General features: G+C 51.7%; 8 protein-coding genes across 8 annotated transcripts; 2 read left to right on the top strand and 6 right to left on the bottom strand.

Annotated features, from left to right (window-relative positions):
* Window positions 1–980: 980 nt before the first annotated feature.
* PSV08DRAFT_411452 (Sodium/hydrogen exchanger family-domain-containing protein) lies at window positions 981–4,214 on the top strand (the record flags this gene model as incomplete). The annotated part of the gene is made up of 2 exons (XM_014221832.1): window positions 981–3,185; window positions 3,237–4,214. 2 exons carry the CDS (start codon window positions 981–983, stop codon window positions 4,212–4,214), a joined length of 3,183 nt encoding a protein of 1,060 aa, XP_014077307.1.
* A 368-nt stretch (window positions 4,215–4,582) lies between these two features.
* Window positions 4,583–5,254, bottom strand: PSV08DRAFT_320326 (uncharacterized protein). The gene has a single exon (XM_014221831.2). The coding sequence runs from the start codon at window positions 5,199–5,201 to the stop codon at window positions 4,800–4,802; it is 402 nt and encodes a 133-aa protein (XP_014077306.1). The 5' UTR covers window positions 5,202–5,254; the 3' UTR covers window positions 4,583–4,799.
* Window positions 5,255–5,597: 343 nt separating this feature from the next.
* On the bottom strand, window positions 5,598–6,772 carry PSV08DRAFT_364494 (uncharacterized protein; the record flags this gene model as incomplete). Its single annotated transcript, XM_014221830.2, has 1 exon — window positions 5,598–6,772. The coding sequence occupies one exon, from the start codon at window positions 6,770–6,772 to the stop codon at window positions 5,711–5,713; it is 1,062 nt and encodes a 353-aa protein (XP_014077305.2). The 3' UTR covers window positions 5,598–5,710.
* Window positions 6,773–7,761: 989 nt separating this feature from the next.
* On the top strand, window positions 7,762–8,569 carry PSV08DRAFT_378817 (uncharacterized protein; the record flags this gene model as incomplete). Its single annotated transcript, XM_014221829.2, has 2 exons — window positions 7,762–8,423; window positions 8,489–8,569. Exons 1-2 carry the CDS (start codon window positions 7,953–7,955, stop codon window positions 8,567–8,569), a joined length of 552 nt encoding a protein of 183 aa, XP_014077304.1. The 5' UTR covers window positions 7,762–7,952.
* A 50-nt stretch (window positions 8,570–8,619) lies between these two features.
* Window positions 8,620–9,833, bottom strand: PSV08DRAFT_364495 (uncharacterized protein). The gene has a single exon (XM_014221828.2). It carries the CDS (start codon window positions 9,616–9,618, stop codon window positions 8,776–8,778), a length of 843 nt encoding a protein of 280 aa, XP_014077303.1. The 5' UTR covers window positions 9,619–9,833; the 3' UTR covers window positions 8,620–8,775.
* Window positions 9,834–10,543: 710 nt separating this feature from the next.
* Window positions 10,544–11,494, bottom strand: PSV08DRAFT_378823 (uncharacterized protein; the record flags this gene model as incomplete). Its single annotated transcript, XM_066093356.1, has 2 exons — window positions 10,544–11,274; window positions 11,337–11,494. 2 exons carry the CDS (start codon window positions 11,492–11,494, stop codon window positions 10,686–10,688), a joined length of 747 nt encoding a protein of 248 aa, XP_065948728.1. The 3' UTR covers window positions 10,544–10,685.
* Window positions 11,495–14,490: 2,996 nt separating this feature from the next.
* PSV08DRAFT_228115 (glycoside hydrolase) lies at window positions 14,491–16,196 on the bottom strand. The gene is made up of 3 exons (XM_014221825.1): window positions 16,011–16,196; window positions 15,521–15,936; window positions 14,491–15,464 (listed from the first exon to the last, which is right to left on the bottom strand). Exons 1-3 carry the CDS (start codon window positions 16,072–16,074, stop codon window positions 14,805–14,807), a joined length of 1,140 nt encoding a protein of 379 aa, XP_014077300.1. The 5' UTR covers window positions 16,075–16,196; the 3' UTR covers window positions 14,491–14,804.
* An 826-nt stretch (window positions 16,197–17,022) lies between these two features.
* Window positions 17,023–18,153, bottom strand: PSV08DRAFT_249925 (uncharacterized protein; the record flags this gene model as incomplete). The annotated part of the gene is made up of 3 exons (XM_066092394.1): window positions 17,023–17,221; window positions 17,417–17,482; window positions 18,014–18,153. 3 exons carry the CDS (start codon window positions 18,151–18,153, stop codon window positions 17,023–17,025), a joined length of 405 nt encoding a protein of 134 aa, XP_065948729.1.
* Between the last annotated feature and the right edge of the window lie 696 nt (window positions 18,154–18,849).

Genomic DNA, 18,849 nt, shown 5'->3' on the forward strand with positions numbered 1-18,849 from the left:
ATGGAGTGCAGGGCAGCCCATCTCAAGATGTCATGTGATAGGCGGCGTGCAGAAGTCTTTGTCAGGTAGCCCTGCACACTGCAGATTCGATAAAGATGCGTGCGCTCTGGACCGACGGAGCCCAGAGAAAAGCAACAACAAGCTCAGTGAGGGTAGGAATGGCATCAAAAGGCTTCGGGACTCGGGCATGGCAGCTGGCACGGCCGTTGATATAACGGCCGTTCTCTCGGGCAATTGTCGGCATCCAGTCTCTACCAAAACGTTGAGGCTCGCGCATCTGTGGCGTAGGATAGGCGACATTCAACCTCCCCCGGACCAGTCAACGTCATTGCCAAGTGACCAAGCACTTTAGTTGCGCAGAACGGCCATGACATTATAGCCGTTGTGTCGTCCGCTCGTCGTGCTCGTCAAGCTGAATTGCCACAGCAAACTTCTGGCAGCACGCAATTGCCAGACGCCCACCGAGCAAGTGCCGCATTGCCTGCTCCATCTGCGCGCACCAAGAGCGAGGTGAGCGTGAAGCATCGTTGATACCCGACCACCAGGCGCGCGCGCCATCCAAGCTTTCGGCTGGCTCTGCCGAGACTAACACTGTGTCTGTAAGCCTTGGGCTTGAGATTTCTTGATTTCGGTCCAAGACTTTTCTGCTCTGGCCCGTCAAAACAATAGCCACGTCTTTTGTCGCTTTCCCGCGCCCGACTTGCGCTGCGTCCCCAGCCTCGTACCACTACGCCAAACGGCACTCTCGATCCACCCCCATCCAAGGACCGGCGTCTGGGCGGATCCTCAAGTACATGCATTCGACTTTGGATCCGTCTTTTTCCTACCTTGGCCGACCTTTTCGACAACGCGGCCCCGGCTCCTCGCTCCTCCCCACATAACAAACCTTTTTGCCCGCGCACCGCGCTCGTACCTACGTCGCTATACTCGGGTGGACACAACAAGAAGCTCGGAAAAAGCAAGGCTAATCGCGCTTCATCATGGCATGGGATCACCTGTCCATCACCAAGCCGCATCTGGTGTACTTGATTCTCGGAGGCTTCACCAGCTTGTTTATGCTGTGCTCCTCCGTCATCAAGGAGCGCTTGTACATTGGTGAAGCCACGGTCGCGACCATATGCGGCATCATATTCGGCCCCCATGCCGCCAATCTCATAGATCCTTCGACTTGGGGCAATGTCGATTTGATCACTCTAGAGTTTTCGCGCATCGTTCTCGTCGTGCAATGTTTTGCCGTTGGTGTTGAGTTGCCTCGCGCATACATGGAGAAGCACTGGAAGTCGGTAGTTCTGCTGCTCCTCCCAGTCATGACTTTTGGCTGGCTGATAACCAGTCTGTTCATCTGGGGCCTGTTCAACTCCCACCTCAATTGGCTCGACAGTCTCTGCATTGCTGCTTGCGTCACTGCCACCGACCCTGTCCTGGCCTCGTCCGTTGTCGGTAAGGGCAAGTTTGCTAAACGAGTCCCAAAGCATTTGCGAGATTTGCTTTCTGCTGAGTCTGGTTGCAACGATGGCATGGCCTTTCCTTTCGTTTACCTGGCCATTTACCTTATCCATTACCGCCCCGACGCAAGCAAGGTTGCGTACCACTGGTTCTGTTACACAATCCTCTACGAGTGCATCTTTGGTGCTTTCTACGGCGTAGTGATTGGCTACATTGCAAGACGTGCTATTAGATACGCTCACGAGCGCGACCTCATCGATCGAGAGAGTTTCCTCGTCTTCTACTTTGTACTGGCGCTCTTCTGCGCTGGCTCAGGCTCACTCTTGGGCATGGATGACTTGCTCGTAGGATTTGCTTGCGGTGTAGGCTTCTCCAACGATGGATGGTTTTTGGAGAAGACGGAAGAGTCCCATGTTTCCAATGTCATTGACTTGCTAATTAACTTGGCTTTCTTTGTCTACTTCGGTTCCATCATCCCCTGGGAGCAGTTCAACTCCGACATCATCGGACTGTCGCCTTGGCGTTTGGTTGTGCTCGGCATTTTGGTACTCTTCTTCCGCCGTATTCCAATCATGCTGATGCTTAAACCCGTCATTCCGGATCTCAAGACATGGCGCGAGGCATCTTTTGCTGGACACTTTGGACCCATCGGTGTCGGTGGCTTGTTCGTTGCTATTCTTGCGCGAGCCGAGCTCGAGACTAGTACCACGACGCCGTTAGCTGTACTACCTGAACCTGGTTTCGAGCATCTAAACATCATCGAGATGATATGGCCCATTACCTGTTTCTTGGTTATTGTTAGTATCGTTGTCCATGGCAGTTCGATTGCTGTCTTCACCCTCGGCAAACGTATCAACACTCTCACGATATCAATGTCGTACACACAGGGCAACGAAAACGGGCCTGGCTGGATGGACCGCCTTCCCCGTATTCAATCGCGTTCAAGGTCTTCCATGGCACGCCGCCCGTCCGAGTCATCCTTTGACGAAAAGTCCGATTTTGCAGCTGCAACCGGCTTCGGTGGCTCATTTTTGCGTAGGCAGAGAGAGGAAGACAACCCAAGTCGTTCAAACTCTGTTAAACCTACGGGTCGAGGCAGGCGCTGGGAGGCTGGTCATGGACCTGGCGGTCCCATTGCTCAATCTGCCATCACACCCAACAGGCGTGATGAGGACAAGGTAGAGGCTATACCACCAGAACAAGATACAGACACGTTTGCCGATGCCATGGCCATCTCTAGTTCCAGTTCGTCAAGCGCAAAGGAGAAGATGAAGATGCGACAGCCTGGGGAAGAAATTTACCAGGAAGGCCATCAGACTGTCTTCGAAGACAAGGAAGGAAATGTTTTAGGCGTGAGGGATAGTCACGGCGAACATGGCCAAGTACGAAGGGAACACGATATCCAGAGAGGACAAGAATTGATTACTCAGGCCGAGGTTCAGCAGGGAGTGTCTCAGAAAGAGCACGATAGCGGACTTGAAGAAGCCCCGAGTAAGGTTGAGAACGCTATTGAGCATCCTCACAAGACATGGCGCAACCGTATGCAAAGTTTCTCGGGACGTATGCACAAAGACGGCAAGCAAGCAGAGGCCTCGAAGGTTGACAAGCCAGCGCACAAGCCTGGGCCCGCTCTCGCGTATCAATACGGTAACACCATTATTGTTGAAGACGAAGACGGCGAGGTCTTGAAAAAGTACGACATTCCAGCTACACCAAAGAAGGGCAAGGATGGCCGGCCTGTGAACACCCGTGGTCAGTCTATGGCAGAATCTTCAAATCGCGCCGTGCAGAGTTTGAAGCGCATGGGAACTCACATGGGCGTTCCAAACACTCATCACGCTGGCCCTGAGGGTTCTCAAGCTGCGAATGACAAGAAGAAGAAGGCGGCTGAAGCAGCTGCCAAGGAGCAGCAAGATGATGATTTGGTCCGATTCACTGTTACCGCCGGCGGACGTCGCATGAGCAAGTTGGAGTTCATTCAACAAATGGCACAAATGAATCCCAAAGACAGGGCCAAGTTTGTGCAAAACAGCGACGTTCCCGAGGCCGTCAAGGATGCTGCACACAAGGACGCACAGGAGCACACTGCTGAGCAGCGCCGCCAAGCAGCCTCTAAGCAAGCGAAGGTGCCTGCTGTTGTAGGCAAAGAGGGTGAGGCCGAGCTCCACAAGATCGAGTCCCCTGCAGCAGACGAAGCGGGAAATGCACGGGGTCCAGAGGGCTTAACACTGGTTGACAGCAACGACGAACAGGTTCCTTTCCACTCTGTACGTCAGGATCTAGAAAACTACTCATACGGCCAAAGCGGTGAGACAGCAGCAGAGCGTCGAAGACGGCAAGCAGCAGGGCAATCCTCAAGCCAAGGACCCAAGGACACTTCAAACCTCACTCCTGCAACACAACAGCCTCTCACGGAAGAAGCCGGAGAAACCTTCGAAGGCGAAACAGCCGCAGAGCGCAAGCGCCGGCTCGGTGCCCTGGGTGTAGCCAAAGACGACACCCCTGAATCCGACTCTGAAGACGAAGAAACCGGCGACCCCCTAGAAACTGGCCGCGGCACCCACTCGCGCGCTGCCGCTGAACCTAGCAGTCAAAAGACGCTCTCGCCCACTCCTCGTACCCCCGGTATCCGTTTCGCAGACCAGCCCCGCGTGCCTACAAAAGACGAGCGCGTAGCCGAGGAAGCCCGCGAAAAGGAAGAAAGTGAGCGGGAGAAGAAGAACAATAAGCGTAAGAGTGGGTTGAGTAATTTGATTGGGAGAAAGTAAGACAGGCCGGGGGGGGATGATGATATGACTAATATGTTATGTTGTGTGTTGCATCGAAGATGAAGAGATGACATTTCAGTCTTCTTATTTTTTGCATATGTATACGCATGTGTATATTTGATCCAGGTTTTAGTATAATAGATGGTGCTGTTTTTTTTTCATCACGTTTCGGGCGTGTGTTGATGGCGATGTTCTCTTTTTTTTGGCTCGATGCAAGAAAACGTAGATGAAAGCGTTGATGTTTTTTTTCTAAGAGATGGTTAGGTGTGAAGGAGGGAAAAGCTGGGTAAGAGGGAATGGAATAGTGAAGATACTTTATAAAGTGCTAAAGACTTATCATCACGTCTGTGTGTGTATGTGGTTATTATATTATTTGAAGTGAATTTTGAATTATCGAAAGTTCCCCATGAACAGCTCGACAGCACGAATCCATAAACCTGTCATACCAGAAAAGTTCATCGTTTGATTCGTCATGACAAAGTTACATGAAAACCTGTCGGATGCCCCAGAATCCCTCCCTTTCCTCTCATCTGCTTTTTTTATAGCAGTTTGAGTAGGATAAGCTACTTGCCGGCATCATATGCATTATCCTGAGTAGATCCCCCCACCCTCAGCACGAGCCTTGCCCTTGCCCTTGGTAGACTCCTTCTTTTCGTGACCAGACGCCTTGTCGTCAGCAGCAGGGGGCATATAGCGACCCATAGCACCCAAATGGTACGACCTCTTAACGGGAAACGTGAAGCGCTCCCCAGTCTTCATATCGTACGTGATATCAAGGGGCTTTGGGTTTGCGAGCGCGGCAATGGCCTGGGCGGGGGTGAACATGACGGCTATGTGGTCCAGCTGGGCTGCGCGCTTGATTTCCTTTTCAGACTTCTTCTTGAGTACTACCTCTTTCTTCTTGCCCTTGAGGTCCGGGTTGGACTTTTCATGCATGCTGCCAATGACGTCCTTGTCTTCGTCGGACTCTAGTGTCAAGTCAATCATCCGATACACCGATCTCAGGGAGAATTTGATGGGAGTGGGGGTGGGTTCGGTACTGGTTGCTCGGCTGCCCGTTGACACGGTCATCGTGGGGGACGTTTCTTCATCCGTCGTCATGGTAAGGTCCTTGGGCTGCGCGGGGGCCTTTTGGGATGATGGTTGCGGCTGCGGTTGTGTCGTCAGCTTGCTACCTTCTGAGCGAGACCGCTTCTTTCCCTTTCGAGGGACAGAGCCAGAAGGACCAGAGCTCATGATTGAGTGATTGTTTGACTGGACGAGGGTTGAGGTATAGCGACACTGTGGAACTTGTAGAGGACGATGGGTACTGCGCCGTTGAGGATTGGTTGTTGTCAAGTAAATAAGGCGGGATAAGAGAAATATTCAAGTTATTCACTGTGGGCGATGAGTGGTGAAGGGTGAATGTGCTGGTTGAGCCACCTGCAAACGCTCGAGTGGAAGGCACCTGCGGTAGTGACCGCTAGTACACGGCTGGGCTATCATGTTGACATTGTTCAGGGCCGCTTTCTTTTGCCTTTTTGCTTCCCCTTTTGAAACTTGGACGCCTCTGGCTGCGATGGAACATGTGCGGAAGGCTGTTGGGGAGCTTGCTGTGCAGCTTTTTGCGCCTTTGACCCTCCTTTTCGGGGCCGAGATTTAGGTTTTGGCGGCGAGAGACGTGCTTGACCCGGCCTGTGATATTCAAAAGCCTCTCGCAAGCCAGGATGCATGTCTGTATATCTATATAGCTGACCCCCAATAGTACGCAGATACTTGTCGTCGACCTCGGTAAATCGCTTGCCGCTATTCACCCCCCAGTTGAAGACATAATCACGTGCAGAGTTATTTGCCTCGGGATCGATTCTTATAACTTCATCTACAACAGCAGGCTCCTCGCTCGTGGCGCTGCTCACTGTCGGCGGACGAGAGGCTGTGGATGATGCAAGGGATATGTATGCACCAGAGTCTGGGGTAGTGTCTTCGTGAAAGAGGCCATAATGGGTACGGAACGTCAATACACTGAGCGGGAACTGAGACAAGTACATTTTCTTGTAGACAGCGACCGCAGCAGGTACTGTGAACATAACTGTAGGTCTGGGGATTTTTCTTCTGCCAGGTGTGGGCAACGATTCCTCGATGTTGATGGATATGTCTTGAGTATCCTCCAGGTCCTCGTCGTCATCGAGTATATCCGAGTCTGTCAAGTCATCGTCCTCGCTGTAGCTGTCGCTCGGTTGGGTATGTCTTTCGTCCAGGCTGTCCATGTCATAGTCTGGCCTTGCCCGGTACAGCGCTTCAAAATTGTTGCCGCCGCCGCTCAGGGGTATAAAGTCTTGCTCTTCTTGGCTCCCATTGTTCTTTCTGCCGTGTGCAAATCGGCCGCCGCCATTGTGTTGTTGGCCGCCGCGCCCTCGTCCCCTTCCTCCGCGTGCTCCTCCGCGCTCTGCTTTCCTCGCGTTGTGTATGGCTTTTTGGCGCGCCTTGTGCCGGATTGGGGGAGGTCCTTGTGGCTTTGTGGATTTGGACTTGCGATTCTCAGCTGCAGTGGCGCGCCGTCTCTGGCATGGGCGCGGCATAGCGGCGGCAAGGGTTTGGGGGTGCGAATTGCTGGTCGCAGTTGTGCGATAGACGTCAGACTTTACGACGCTCGGCCCCTCCCAAACTGGGATTCTGAGATTGCTCGCTTTGTCCCTGGCGCACATCTAGGTACAGCGCGACCATGATGCAAATCTTACCAGCAGCAATAATTTTACATTGAAAACGTTGATTTGCAGGTGTCGATTTTTTGAAATCGCATTTGGTAGTACTTGTGGTGTTGGCGATACTTCTGGACTCTGTCTTGTGCCTTTAGTTCACACCCTGCCTTCATTAATTGCAAATGCATGAATTATGCATGATACACTAGCTCCATGTATTGTAAAAATGAACCAGTAGCTCTTAGGTCGTTACTGGCCTTCTAATTCTAGAGGATGGTGAGAACAAGCAACTGCCATGTACGCACAACTCGACTTCACGTAGAACAAGCAACCTCTTCTACCTTGAACATAAACACCACAAACTTCTTATGCACCCAGCTATATTAATTCACAAAGCAATCTGCCTTGCCTAGCATCTAAGCCATGCCTCTAAGCCTCTTTTCAAGATCTTTCATTTCGCCATTCCAGCAACCCCCAAGACACTCATCTTCCTTCAAGTCCCACCCAAACCCGCGCCGCACTTGTCCAAATTTTTTGAATCCTATGCGAATATGGGAAACCCTCCCCACTTGATATCGTTACCTGCGGCTCTGCGACCCTTTTCATTGCACAGAGCGGACAAGGCAGACCCGTTTATTTAGCGCCCGCATGTATTTTACCCGATACCCGCGCCGCAACCCCGCATGTTGCAACCGCCGCACAACCGCATCGGGTGAGTAAAGGAAGTGATCCGAGTGATAGGAATAGCGTCTTTATGGGATGATCAATCCTGTTGCTGGGGTTAGGGGCGCAAAAGGAAGCGGCGCAGTTGGGGGTTGAAATGGTTAAGATGGGTTCTGAAGGAGCGAAAGAGAGAAAGGTACCTTGCTACTTGCTTTTACTACCAAGTACACTACATCACTGTCGCTGGAGTCACATTCACACCTTACTCCAAACTCAATCTTTATTTGTTCCATCCTCTTACTAAAGAATCCTTTCTATCTTTCACCCTTCCATACCAATAAAAAGAATCCCACTTTAATCGCGCGAATCGACAAACATACACATTATCATCATCACCATGCATACTACTACTCTCCTCTCTATCTTCCTCACCACACTCACAACCGCCCACCTCTTGCCACCTCAACCACCACACCCCTACATCCTCCCTCGCACCGCCCCATCAACCCAAGAAAAATGCACCTTCACCCTCTACCACAAACAAATCTCCTCCAATCCCCGCCAAAATTACATCTACCTCTCCTCCCTCACGGACCACGCAAACAACATCGTCATCGATATTGGAGCCACACGACCGCCGCAGGAACGTAATTCGTACACAAGGCTGTCGGCGACGCAGAAGTATGCTGTTAAGGGGTTGTTGGGTGGTGATGCGTTGACGATTAGTGCGCGGGATGGTGAGGATGAGTTGGGGTTTGAGATGGCGAGCTCGAAGTGGGAGGTTGGGGGTGAGGAAGAAGAGGTTGAGGAGGGAGGGGAGGCGGGGTGTAGAGTGAGGGAGTGGGTGGAGGGTGGGTTGGTTAATAGGGTAAGTATTTTTTTTCTCTTTCATAATGGGTTTTGGGGATGTTAGTGTGGCTAATACGATGATAGGAACGGAAGGTTGAGTGTGCGTTTCCTTGCAGGAAAATTGATGAGGTGGAGAAGGAGGAGGAAAGGGAGGAGTTGAAGTAAGTTATGGGATCGAGAGATTCGAGTTTTGGTCACTCGAAAGATCAGTGTGTGTGGTCGGAATTGTAAGATATAATATTTGTAAACATCGCACAAAGGCGACAGGGAGGTTCTATTCTATCCTTAGTTGTTCCAAAAAAAGAAATACCCATAGGCATCAGGCCTAATTCTCATATACCAAAGAAACCTCCAGTGCGTAAAACCCCCATTCATCTATTCCCAAAAGTCCAAACATCCCTCTCTTGCCCAATCCACGGCACAACCTTCTCCTCACACTCCATCCTCTCCCCACACTTCCCACACACCCCCTTCGTACAACTACACCTCTCCTCCACCACCTTCTCCTCCTCAATCGGCCTCATCATCTGCCCCTCCAACCACGCCGCAAACTCGCCCTTCGCACACCCCGTCACCCTCGCAACCCTCACCCCCCTTATTCCCGCAAAAAGCCGTAAAACACCATCATCACACCCATCAAACATGCTCTGCCACGCATGAATCTCCAGATACTCTGCGCCGCTAAACGCAGCCGTAGCTTGCTTCTCTGTAAACCGTGGATCGGTATCCAGGCGCACGGATAAGTACCAGCGGCGTATCTTCGCGATTGTAGAGGCGTCGAGGAGGGGTTTCCACGGCGAGACGAGGTGCGGGAGGGATGTTAGGAGGGAAGGGTGGGCTTGGAAGATGTGGGTTGAGTAGAGGAGGTCCTGGGCTTCTTGGTGGATGCGCTTGCAGGTGGCGAGGATGGCTGGGTAGATAGGCTGCGGGGCATGGCTGCGCTGTTGCGAGTACTCAACTAGGGCGTTCGAGTTGGGTGTGTTGGCGCAGAGGAGATAGTCGTAGATTTGGTTGCGGAGTTCGGCGGGGAGGAGGAAGAAGATGGATTGTATTTGGGAGGCTGTGGGGAGCCGCTTGGAGGGTATCGTAGGGTGGTGTATTTGTTCTCCTGCTGGTGATATGTGCAGGGCAGGCGTGGTGGTTGAAATGGCGTTATCGCTCATGTGGGTGTTGAGCACGTTAAAGTGCGCGGCAAAGTAATATGCCATTGACATGTTGTCGTTCAGTGCCTCCTCTTGTTTTTGGTTTTTTTGAGACTGTTGCTCTTCTCTCAATTCAGTTGTTGAATTGTTCTCTTGGAATCTTTCGTCTCAAGTCGTAATCGTGGTGGTGGTAAATCGAGTGATGCCCTTTCCTATCAGATGTGTAGGCAGGCAGATAGCTACTCGTGTGTCTGACTGTAATGTGGTACTATGGTTGCTGATGAGTTAAATTAAACCACCACCAGCCCTACCTGCCTTATAAGTAAAGGCTCTGGAAAAAGCTAGAGCCGCAATCACGTTGTTGGGCAGGTGAACGCGACTCACCGACCTTTGGTCTCACCACGAAATCATCCGCGCCAGCGATAAGAACGTCGGGGCGGAACGGATCGCCCGCCAGGATGCGTGAAGGTCGCGCCACCAAGGCTGAGCTGAGCGGTCACTCCACCGCCCCTTGCTACATGCGCTGTCTTCACTTCACGGCCAGCGCAGCATGATGCGTCATAACTTCTTTTTGGAGCATGCTGGTTATTTCAAAGTTATTCTTTGACGTGTGACAACGCTGCTCGTTTGAACTGCCAGTCTCGATACGTAGTGGTAAGTAGCCAGCGCTTGATCGACATGCGGGGTCACTCGTCGTTCGCCCCAACTTCCCTTCTCGGGCTCATAGTTGAGTGCTTGCTTCTTTTCGTCAATAGCAAGCTCACCCAGAATGAAATTGTGGTTGTTGAATACAACTCACTTCGTGGTTACGAAATGTCTGGTATGGTGGTGTGATCCGCAGCTGACGGTGATCAACTACCTTGGTACGCACGGTGCAGTGCCCCAACAACAAGCATGATTCTCGCATTTTACTCGGACTTGAGTAACTTGTTCAACGTTGCAACTACTCCAATCCTTGTCACTCCCTGTTACCTCCCGATATCTCTGTTATGCGGTGAGCATCTCTCATAAGTCGTTACATTCTGTAATTCGCCGTATTAACGTGTCCCAACGGATATTTGGCGAAATAGGCTTCGATCTTCCATACCATCCACCGCATAACCAGACCCATAATTCTAATTCGATTCCAACCCTGCAGCTCATAAAATGCCCATAATACCGACACCGGCCATAGCAGCGATGCCCTTGGTCCAGCCCGAGTCTTGCGTAGCAGCAGCAGCGACCACCTCTACGACTGTCTGAGTCTGACCAGTCTTGCCTGTCAAGGTCCCCATACCAATCTCTCCTCTACCCGGAGCTGGTGCTGCGGATCTTTGCGGCTTGAAGTCAATAGAGATAGTGTGGGGCCACCAGGTCGAATAGGTGCCGCCAATGAATGTCTCAACCCACTGCACAGTGACGAAGGGCACATTGCTAAACGACGTCATTGCATGTGAAGCACTGGTACTCGTTGTCATAGATGAACCCGAAGAAGTAGGCGTGGGCGCGGGTACGGGCGGAACGGGATTAACTGCAGGATTGACAATCGGGGGCGGAGGCACTATAGCAGCAGGCTCCACCCGGGCTACAAATGCATCCTCGAGAGAATTGCTTGTTGGTGTGGTGACTGGCGCTAGGATAGTTGGTTCGACTGTTGTAGTACTTGTAATTGAAAGTGTGGGAAAAGCAACTACTAGTTCCTGGATAGGCGGATTCTCTGTTGGACCGACGGCAGGTACTTGATGGATCCTATACTATATGAGCAGGGTTCAAGGGTTAGTTTATGAGTACGGAGCTACCCAGAGTTGTACAGTTTTGATGTTGGAGTCATTGCTGTAGCGAGGATAGATGCCGGACTCGCTCCTGCCATGAGTGTAGTCTCCCCATCTCGCAGGTACCCAGACACCGGAAGGAGCGTGCATGCAATCGAAGCCAGCAGCAGAAGCATTGAGATGATACAGCCTTGCATCTTGTCCAATATGGAGCGTGCAAAGTAGCTGAAAGTGCTATCCGTGGTGATTTTGGGTGGTGCCGTGTGTTGAGGCTTAAGAACTGAGCGGAGTCCCGGCCTCAACAAAAGTGTCGTTGCAGGAGAAAGCTGTTACTGAAGACCCATCGATGAGGCGGGAGATTCTGATAAGAAATCCGGAGAGACCAGATTCTAGTCAGTTTCTACTGGCCAGCCTTGTGAAACGCCACACCCGTGATTGGAGTAACACAAATCGTAGAAAAGAAAGACGAGGTGCAACGAGAGACGAGATAAGAAAGTGAGTGAGCCAAAAAAGCCAAAGCCAAAACGTAAGTGAGTGTGCGACAACCGAAGTGAAGTGAATGTGAGACTGTAGAGATTCAAGGGGTTGGAAAAGATTGTGTACAGTGTTGGTATTGATGACAAAGCCTGGTAAACGGAAGTGACAGTGCTGTAAATTATCAGTGGCAAGCGACGGTGCATGCCACGGCAGTCGAGGGCCAGTATCGAGTGTGATATCCTGAATCTCTTCACGTACTCTGTAAACCACATCCCTTAGTAACTGATTGCATCATGTGGTTGTTCTGCACTTTGTCATCCGACGAGGTCCCAGCCTTAGGATGGCTCGGCATGGAAGAGAACATGAGATGATGTTATACCAATATGGTCTCTACCGCAACTATGCTCCATAAGTTGAGATGGGGAGATACAGTATTGGAGTGATGTCAGTGATTTATAGAGATGGCAACCCTATTTCCCCATCCTAGCCCTTTACTCGACTGCGAAGCCAGACAACTATTCTTCCTTCCTTAGCATATGCCCACGTATACCCCGTGGACGTGGAATTTTTTTATCTAACGACCTGTAGCTTTCAATCTTCTCATAATTGGTGTATGCACGTGTATTGTAGCTAGAAATAACAAGCCCAGACCAGAACAACAGCACCCTGACCTCAATGTCAAGCGCCGAAAATTAAGCATTTTCTTCTCCACTCTGTCACTCCCGGATAAGTCAAGTGTACAGCTTGGCAAAAGCTTAGCGCGCCCCGAATTCGGCAACTGGGCGCGTTGAGCCGGCGCCGAGGGAGAAAAAGCAAAAAAAGAAATAGAACAAAAACTGAGCCAGACCCTCTTTCTATTTCTGTTCAAGAAAGGGGGCAACAAAGTTTGTGCATTTCGCACCGACGCATTCTAGAAGCCATGCTGTGAACTCGGACCTAAAGCTCACAATTTGGCATGGCTCCAAAGTGGCAATGGTACAAGTCGTCCGCTCAGCCTTCAAATAGCGCAAAAAGAGAGCGAGAAAGGCAAGAGAGCCAAAAAAAACGTAAATAAGTTCTGTTATGTAAACGCGAACCCCTCCCCCAGGCGCGCCGCCGCCGCTACTTCCATCCGTCCTTTCCAGGAGACCAAGAGAAAGCAACAACAAAGCAACAAGAGCGCAAAAAAAGGAAGAAGAAAAACAATGCCATTCGGCTTATCTCCGTTGCAACACCGCAAAGAAAAGGAACAAAAAAAACCCAAAAAAGAGCCATATATGTACGTTGGTGGTTGCACAAACAAACAAACACCCGTCCTGCTTCGCCAAAAAAAACCCTAGTTTTGTTCACATCCCCCCCCCCCCCCCCACGGCCCTCTCTCTTTCCTCGGTAAGTACAGGCGAGATAGAGAGAGAGAGAGAGAGAGAGAGAGAGAGAGAAACAAAAAATAGAAACATTGTACTACTAGTCGGAAAGGAATATTTGTAAATGGGCATTATGGGCCCCCGACGCAAAACATCCACCCACCCGCCCGTGTGTCCCTATCCGCGCTTCCCGTGTGTGCGTGTGTGCGTGTGCGGCTTTACCTTATATGTATATATATAAACTCGGGATTTTAATACGAGCTAGGAAGCATATTGTTTTGGGTCAAAGTGGCGATGCGGAAAGATTTCCGCGGGATAAGATAGATACTTGGGAAGATAGTAGTACTACAGGAAAATCCCACATTATGTTGCAGATATATTACGTACATGTCTCTTGCCTCAGCTATTTACTGGTTGCGGCATCATAACCAAAATATAATAAAATACAAAGCTTTTTTACGGAGCTAGTCCTTTCAAATGGGACTCTCTTTTTTTTTAGACAGACGAATGCGGGTGTGCCCTGGGCTCAAGGCGCAAGCCAGGCTGTCCCGTCCTGTCAAGTCAGCCAGGCCGACATCTGTGCGCTTTACTTTCGAACTAGCGTCAGCCACGCCCGGGTTCCGTCATGTGCCGGGCTCTCTAGGCGTAATACTCCAGGGGCCGTGCCTGCAAAAAATAGGCGACATTGCGCTCTCTTTGTCGGCGCATCATCAGTTCTATTTTGTTGTTGTGTGCTGACGGGCCTAAAGCAGTAAAAGTTAACGGATGGGCTGATCTGTCACCCCCTCCCATACGTTAAGGCCCGAAAGAGTGTCTTCGCTGCCGCGTATTTGAGCCTCAGTCTCACCAGGCCAAGTAGCTTGCGTGCTTCCGACTGTACGGCTGAAACTAGTCTCCTCGTGTATGTAAGGTACACACGAGAACGAAGGGACTAAGCCCAGGTAGTGGTGTGCCGCGCACGCAAAAACAAAAGAGACTGTTCAAAAATATTGATTTTGGCAGTGGCGTTGAAGCGACACGAGGAATGGAAGTGACAATGGTAATTGGTGGTATGTTTGATTTGTGCGCAAGAGACTAAGCTGGTATCTTCTAATGCCGATTCGGATGGGGACTCCAGTCCAACACAAGATAGTAGCAAAGACTAAAGACAATACGAGGCCGAGATTCATGCTCCGGAAGCGCCGGTGGTATGTCTGGGCCGACCATACAGAGTGGCTTCCGATTGAGAACGGGAGCAACGCGGTATCATTCCAAGCAGGACGACAAGGATAGTAATCCAAACTGCTTTGGCGGTGCTAGACAAAACAGAGCAAGCTTGGAGCTGACTGCAGAGGCCTGATTGCGAAGAACAAGGGTATATACAAGAGAAAAGAAAGCGTGCAAAGAAGCACATCCAAGGCCGTGCCAAGCTGTAAATATGTTGGAGAAGGAGTAAAGTAAATAGAGCAATCGGAATTTGCGTATCGTCGCGACTGAGTTAAAGATGTATGTGCCTCAAGCTGGAATAGCCGGAATTATGATAAAACGCCGTAAATGTCTGGGGAAGGTGATCGTATACTCATAAACCGAGTCCCGAGTCCATGACAAGCTCGCGGGACAAAACGACTGTCTTTGCGATGGATGGAAAGAAAAGCGAGAAAAGCGGACTTTTTTTTTGGTTGCAAAGTTTATAACGGGTCTCGGGCGACTACCATGCCATGGCTAAGCTAAGGAGGGAGATGATTGATGGAATGACGACTGATAATAGAGGAGCGCCGAATATGCTGGTCGCTGCGTTCTTGTATGTTGTTTGGTCAGGTGTCATGTCGCCCTTGGGGTCTGTCGAGAAGAAGTACGTCTTGGCCGCGTCGGCGCCTTGACTTGGGTCCGGTGCGGTCATTTGGTTGGGAATGGCACAGACCTTGGCCGGGTCGAATGTAGGACAGCGCTTCTTGTAGTCGGTTTGCGATCGCTGGGTATCAGTAGAGTTGAAGTAGGCCTTTTGGTAGGAGATTGTCATGACAGTGTCTCGGTCGGGTGGTCCAGCAGACCATGAGGGGTCGCCATTGCTCCAGTGGTTGAAAAAGATGCTGCCGCCTTCCTGGGGAACATTGTCGGTCATTCGGTCGAGGAGTTGGCCATCAACAAAAAACTCGACACTGCCAGCGGTCCAGTCAAAGCGGTACTCGTGAAACTGTTCGTCTGGGCGGAATGGAAGGTGCTTGACTACGAAGCCGTTTGTTCCCTGGGCAGCGAAACCGTTGGAGACGGATTGAGGGCTTTGGAGAACCAGGTTTACAGCGCCTTGAGATGCATTGAACTGATGCGAGAGGAATTCCATGTCGATTTCTTGCGAGTTGTTGTGGTACTGCGAACGATTAGCCAGGGGACATTGTTTGCGAGGGGCGCGTCATGGTGGCGTACAAAGAAGAATGCGCCGCAAGTTCCAGACGAGTTGGACAACTTCATGCCCACACGAAAAGTTCCGAGTAGCGAGTCGTTGCGCATGCTGACAATCTCGGCACTGCTCACGTAGCCGTCTGCGTGGTTGCCGCGAACCCAGAGCTCGAGTCCGGCATCTCCGCCGTGCTCGGCATCACCCGCCCATGCGTTGTCGTCTTTGAGAGGGTTGGAGACAACATTGGCGACTTCCATGGCCTTGCCAAAGGGGCCTCTGGCGGCCTGGGCGGTCATGTTGTACTGCTGCGGTCTCCATCCCACCGTGGAGAAATCGTCCGTCTTTGTGTGGAGAAAGTCGTTTTCCAGCAGCTCGGTGAAGACTGCATAAGAAGAGTCGCTGGTCGAGTTGACCGAGTATCCGCACTCGCAGGCGGCATTTGCTGGACACACAGGCGTGGTTAGCGCTCGCGGGCGCCAAAGGGCATAGTGGCGTGCAGACGGGAGGCAGACTTACAGAAGCGAGAGAGGGCGAGGATTAGCAGGGCGGGCAAGGCGCCCCACGAGGTGTGTAGGAGCATGGCGGCGGCAGAGAAATTATATTCGAGCGGATAGTCGGCCGGTTGGGGAAGGCTCTTAAACAGAGCAGAAGAAGAAACGAGGGAGAGTAACGAACGTGGGTCGGTGTGCAAGGTGGTGTTGGCGGGAACAAAAGTAAAAAGAGCGTGAGGGCGTGGGAAGAGTGGTAGGGCTGGGCTGGGCTGGGCTGGGCAGAGCAGGGGAGGAGAGGGCTGGCGATGAACTGCTGGGTTTGGCCGTACATAGCAGTACGGGCGTGCATGCCCAAAGCAGAAAGCACCAAATGCAGAACACGACTCCAGCCGGCCTGGGCACCGTCGGCTGGTGTCGCTCCCAGGGATCGCCCGTGAATGGGACCGAGATGATAAATGAACAAGACACTCGGCCCAGGACGCGCAGTGGGGAACCGGCCGTGGCAGCCTCCAATCGGCCTGCGGGCCTGGGGCATGGTGCTGTCGCGTGCTGCTGTCGCTCTGCACTCGACTACTGGCACCCATGGCAGGCCGACTGCTAGCAGGCGCAGTAGGGGGCTGCCATACTACGCATGCCTCCATCGCCATGGCTTGGGCGACATGTGCATGGCCATGTGCATGCACCCACTCGAATCCTTCCCGCCTCTGGCTGTCCCAGACGCCATCCTTCACCCCAAAGCGAGCGAATCACCAGCCCGTCGACAAGCCCCTGCCGTTCCCTGGGCCTGTCGACTCCCACACCACACCACACGCCCTCCCCCCTTGTGCGCGAAATTGCCCACGGGCGCAGCACACAGGGGCCCTGGTGCGCGTTTTTTCCTTGCCCGACCCCATCACAGCCTGTCTCGTGTGGAGAGAAAGAGAGACGCGGCAAAGAAGCGGCAAAGAAGCCCAGTCACACATACCACCTCTGCTTTTGCCATGCACGTAAGCCTCCGTCTACGACTTGGAACCGCTGTTTGCAGCTAACCGCCCCCCCTATTTGGTCTCGGCCACAGCAACAGCAATAGCACCAGCCTCGTATCCCACACACTGGGTTGCATCCCATTTCAACCCGCCCAGCACCGCCATTGGCCTGAACATGGACGTTATTATGTCATAGTTGCCGGCACCACGCGCACATACTACCGCCCCTGCCCATGCCCATGCCCATGCCCATGTGACCCCAGCTTGGACTCTTGGAAAAGGTCAAGAGAAAAAAGCTGGGGTATTCTTTATTATCTAACGGCTTTTGTGGTTCTTGCACAGACCCAGTCACCTTGTCATTTCTCCTGCACTGTTTGGCAATCGTCCGCTGCACCAATCAGCATCTGCTTACACCAACTGTGCAAGTGAGGCAGGTCCACGCACGGCTATCGGCACACATACGTACTCCCCATCTCGATTAGAGTTCGAAATGACCGGCCTATTTTTAAGCTGTTGGTAGCGCTCTGATTGTCTACAGCAAATGTCACCATTCCAGCACCGTCCAATGATTGACACAACCTTATCCCCTGGTGACTGAATTACCGTCTCGTGCCTATCAGCTTAACTACTCTGCAACTATGCGGAGCCGAACGCCAATCTCTGTGGAGCCCTTACCCGACATGGCTACTCCACGTGGCTGCTAATGGACTGACTCAAATACGCAGGGCCAATCCTAATTTCAATTGTCCTCGACATCGCCAAAACAATCACTCGACGTGGAGCCTCGCCGTCCTTCTTCTTACCCTGTCTGACAACTTCCCCACTCTCTTGTGCACGGATTCACTCTCTGTCCTGTTTGCCAAGACGAGAGATGGATGCATCGACTCTTCAAAGGATCCAGAAGCATCTCGGCACAAATTTGCTTGCCGCTATCCACCAAGAATCCTACATACTAAGATGCTATCGATACAACACGACACGATAGCAAGCGCAACCTTTTCACTCTAGCCCCTTCGTATACAAAACTAACTCCCCCCTCTCTGTGATTGTCATGTCCATTTACCCAAAGTGCATTGCCGCTTCCCATCTAATTTTTCCCTTTTCCATTCCGGTCCTTGCTATCCCGTGACTTGCATAAACAATCCCCCCAGTTCCCAACAGCACAACAAACAACACAAGCATCAGCATCAGCATCAGCACCATAACTTCCCGTCCTCTTCCCGTTCCCGCACACCTCCCCCCCTTCCCCCCTCGTATCCCCATACAGCCCAAGCCCTCCCCCCAAGCCTCCCACAAAACCACTCACCTTACTTACCTTTACTCCTCCCTCCTTCCCGGATTTATCCCCATACGCGCCAAGCACGGCCCCGGCATACGAACGGCCGGACTCTTTTTTTTCCAAAATAAATCGAGAACACGAGTTGAACAAGGCAGAGCGGATGGGACTGGGCGGACGAACGCTTCTTCTGTTCAGAAACGAAAGCCAAGGAGGGTTTTTTTTATATCCGTTTGGAAAATGCGTGTGCGCGAGGAGGGGGGAAAGGGGGGGTGTCTAAGCAGATATGTAACTTAGGTAAGGGGCGGTAAAAGTAGGTAGGTAGGTAGGTAGGTAAAAAGTATATAGATATATATGCGGTAAACTTGGGGAATTGATACTAAATCCTTTTCATCTTTTGTACCTGTGTGTGTAGGGGTTGCTGTTTAGAATGAAGTAGTAAGCGACAGGTATGTGTGTGTGTATGGAAGGATATAAGTAGTGTATTTTGTGTAGAGAGGAGTTTATAGGGAAGTGTGTGACGGATACCTGCTGTCGGTTCATCACACGCACACACATAGAATATCAAGACCCGGTTGCATATATACCTTCAAGATCCAATTCACACAATGCAGCACTTGTGA

Source organism: Bipolaris maydis (genome assembly GCF_028858645.1).
Source record: "Bipolaris maydis strain C4 unplaced genomic scaffold PSV08scaffold_11, whole genome shotgun sequence".
In the NCBI taxonomy this organism is placed as follows: Eukaryota; Fungi; Ascomycota; class Dothideomycetes; order Pleosporales; family Pleosporaceae; genus Bipolaris; species Bipolaris maydis.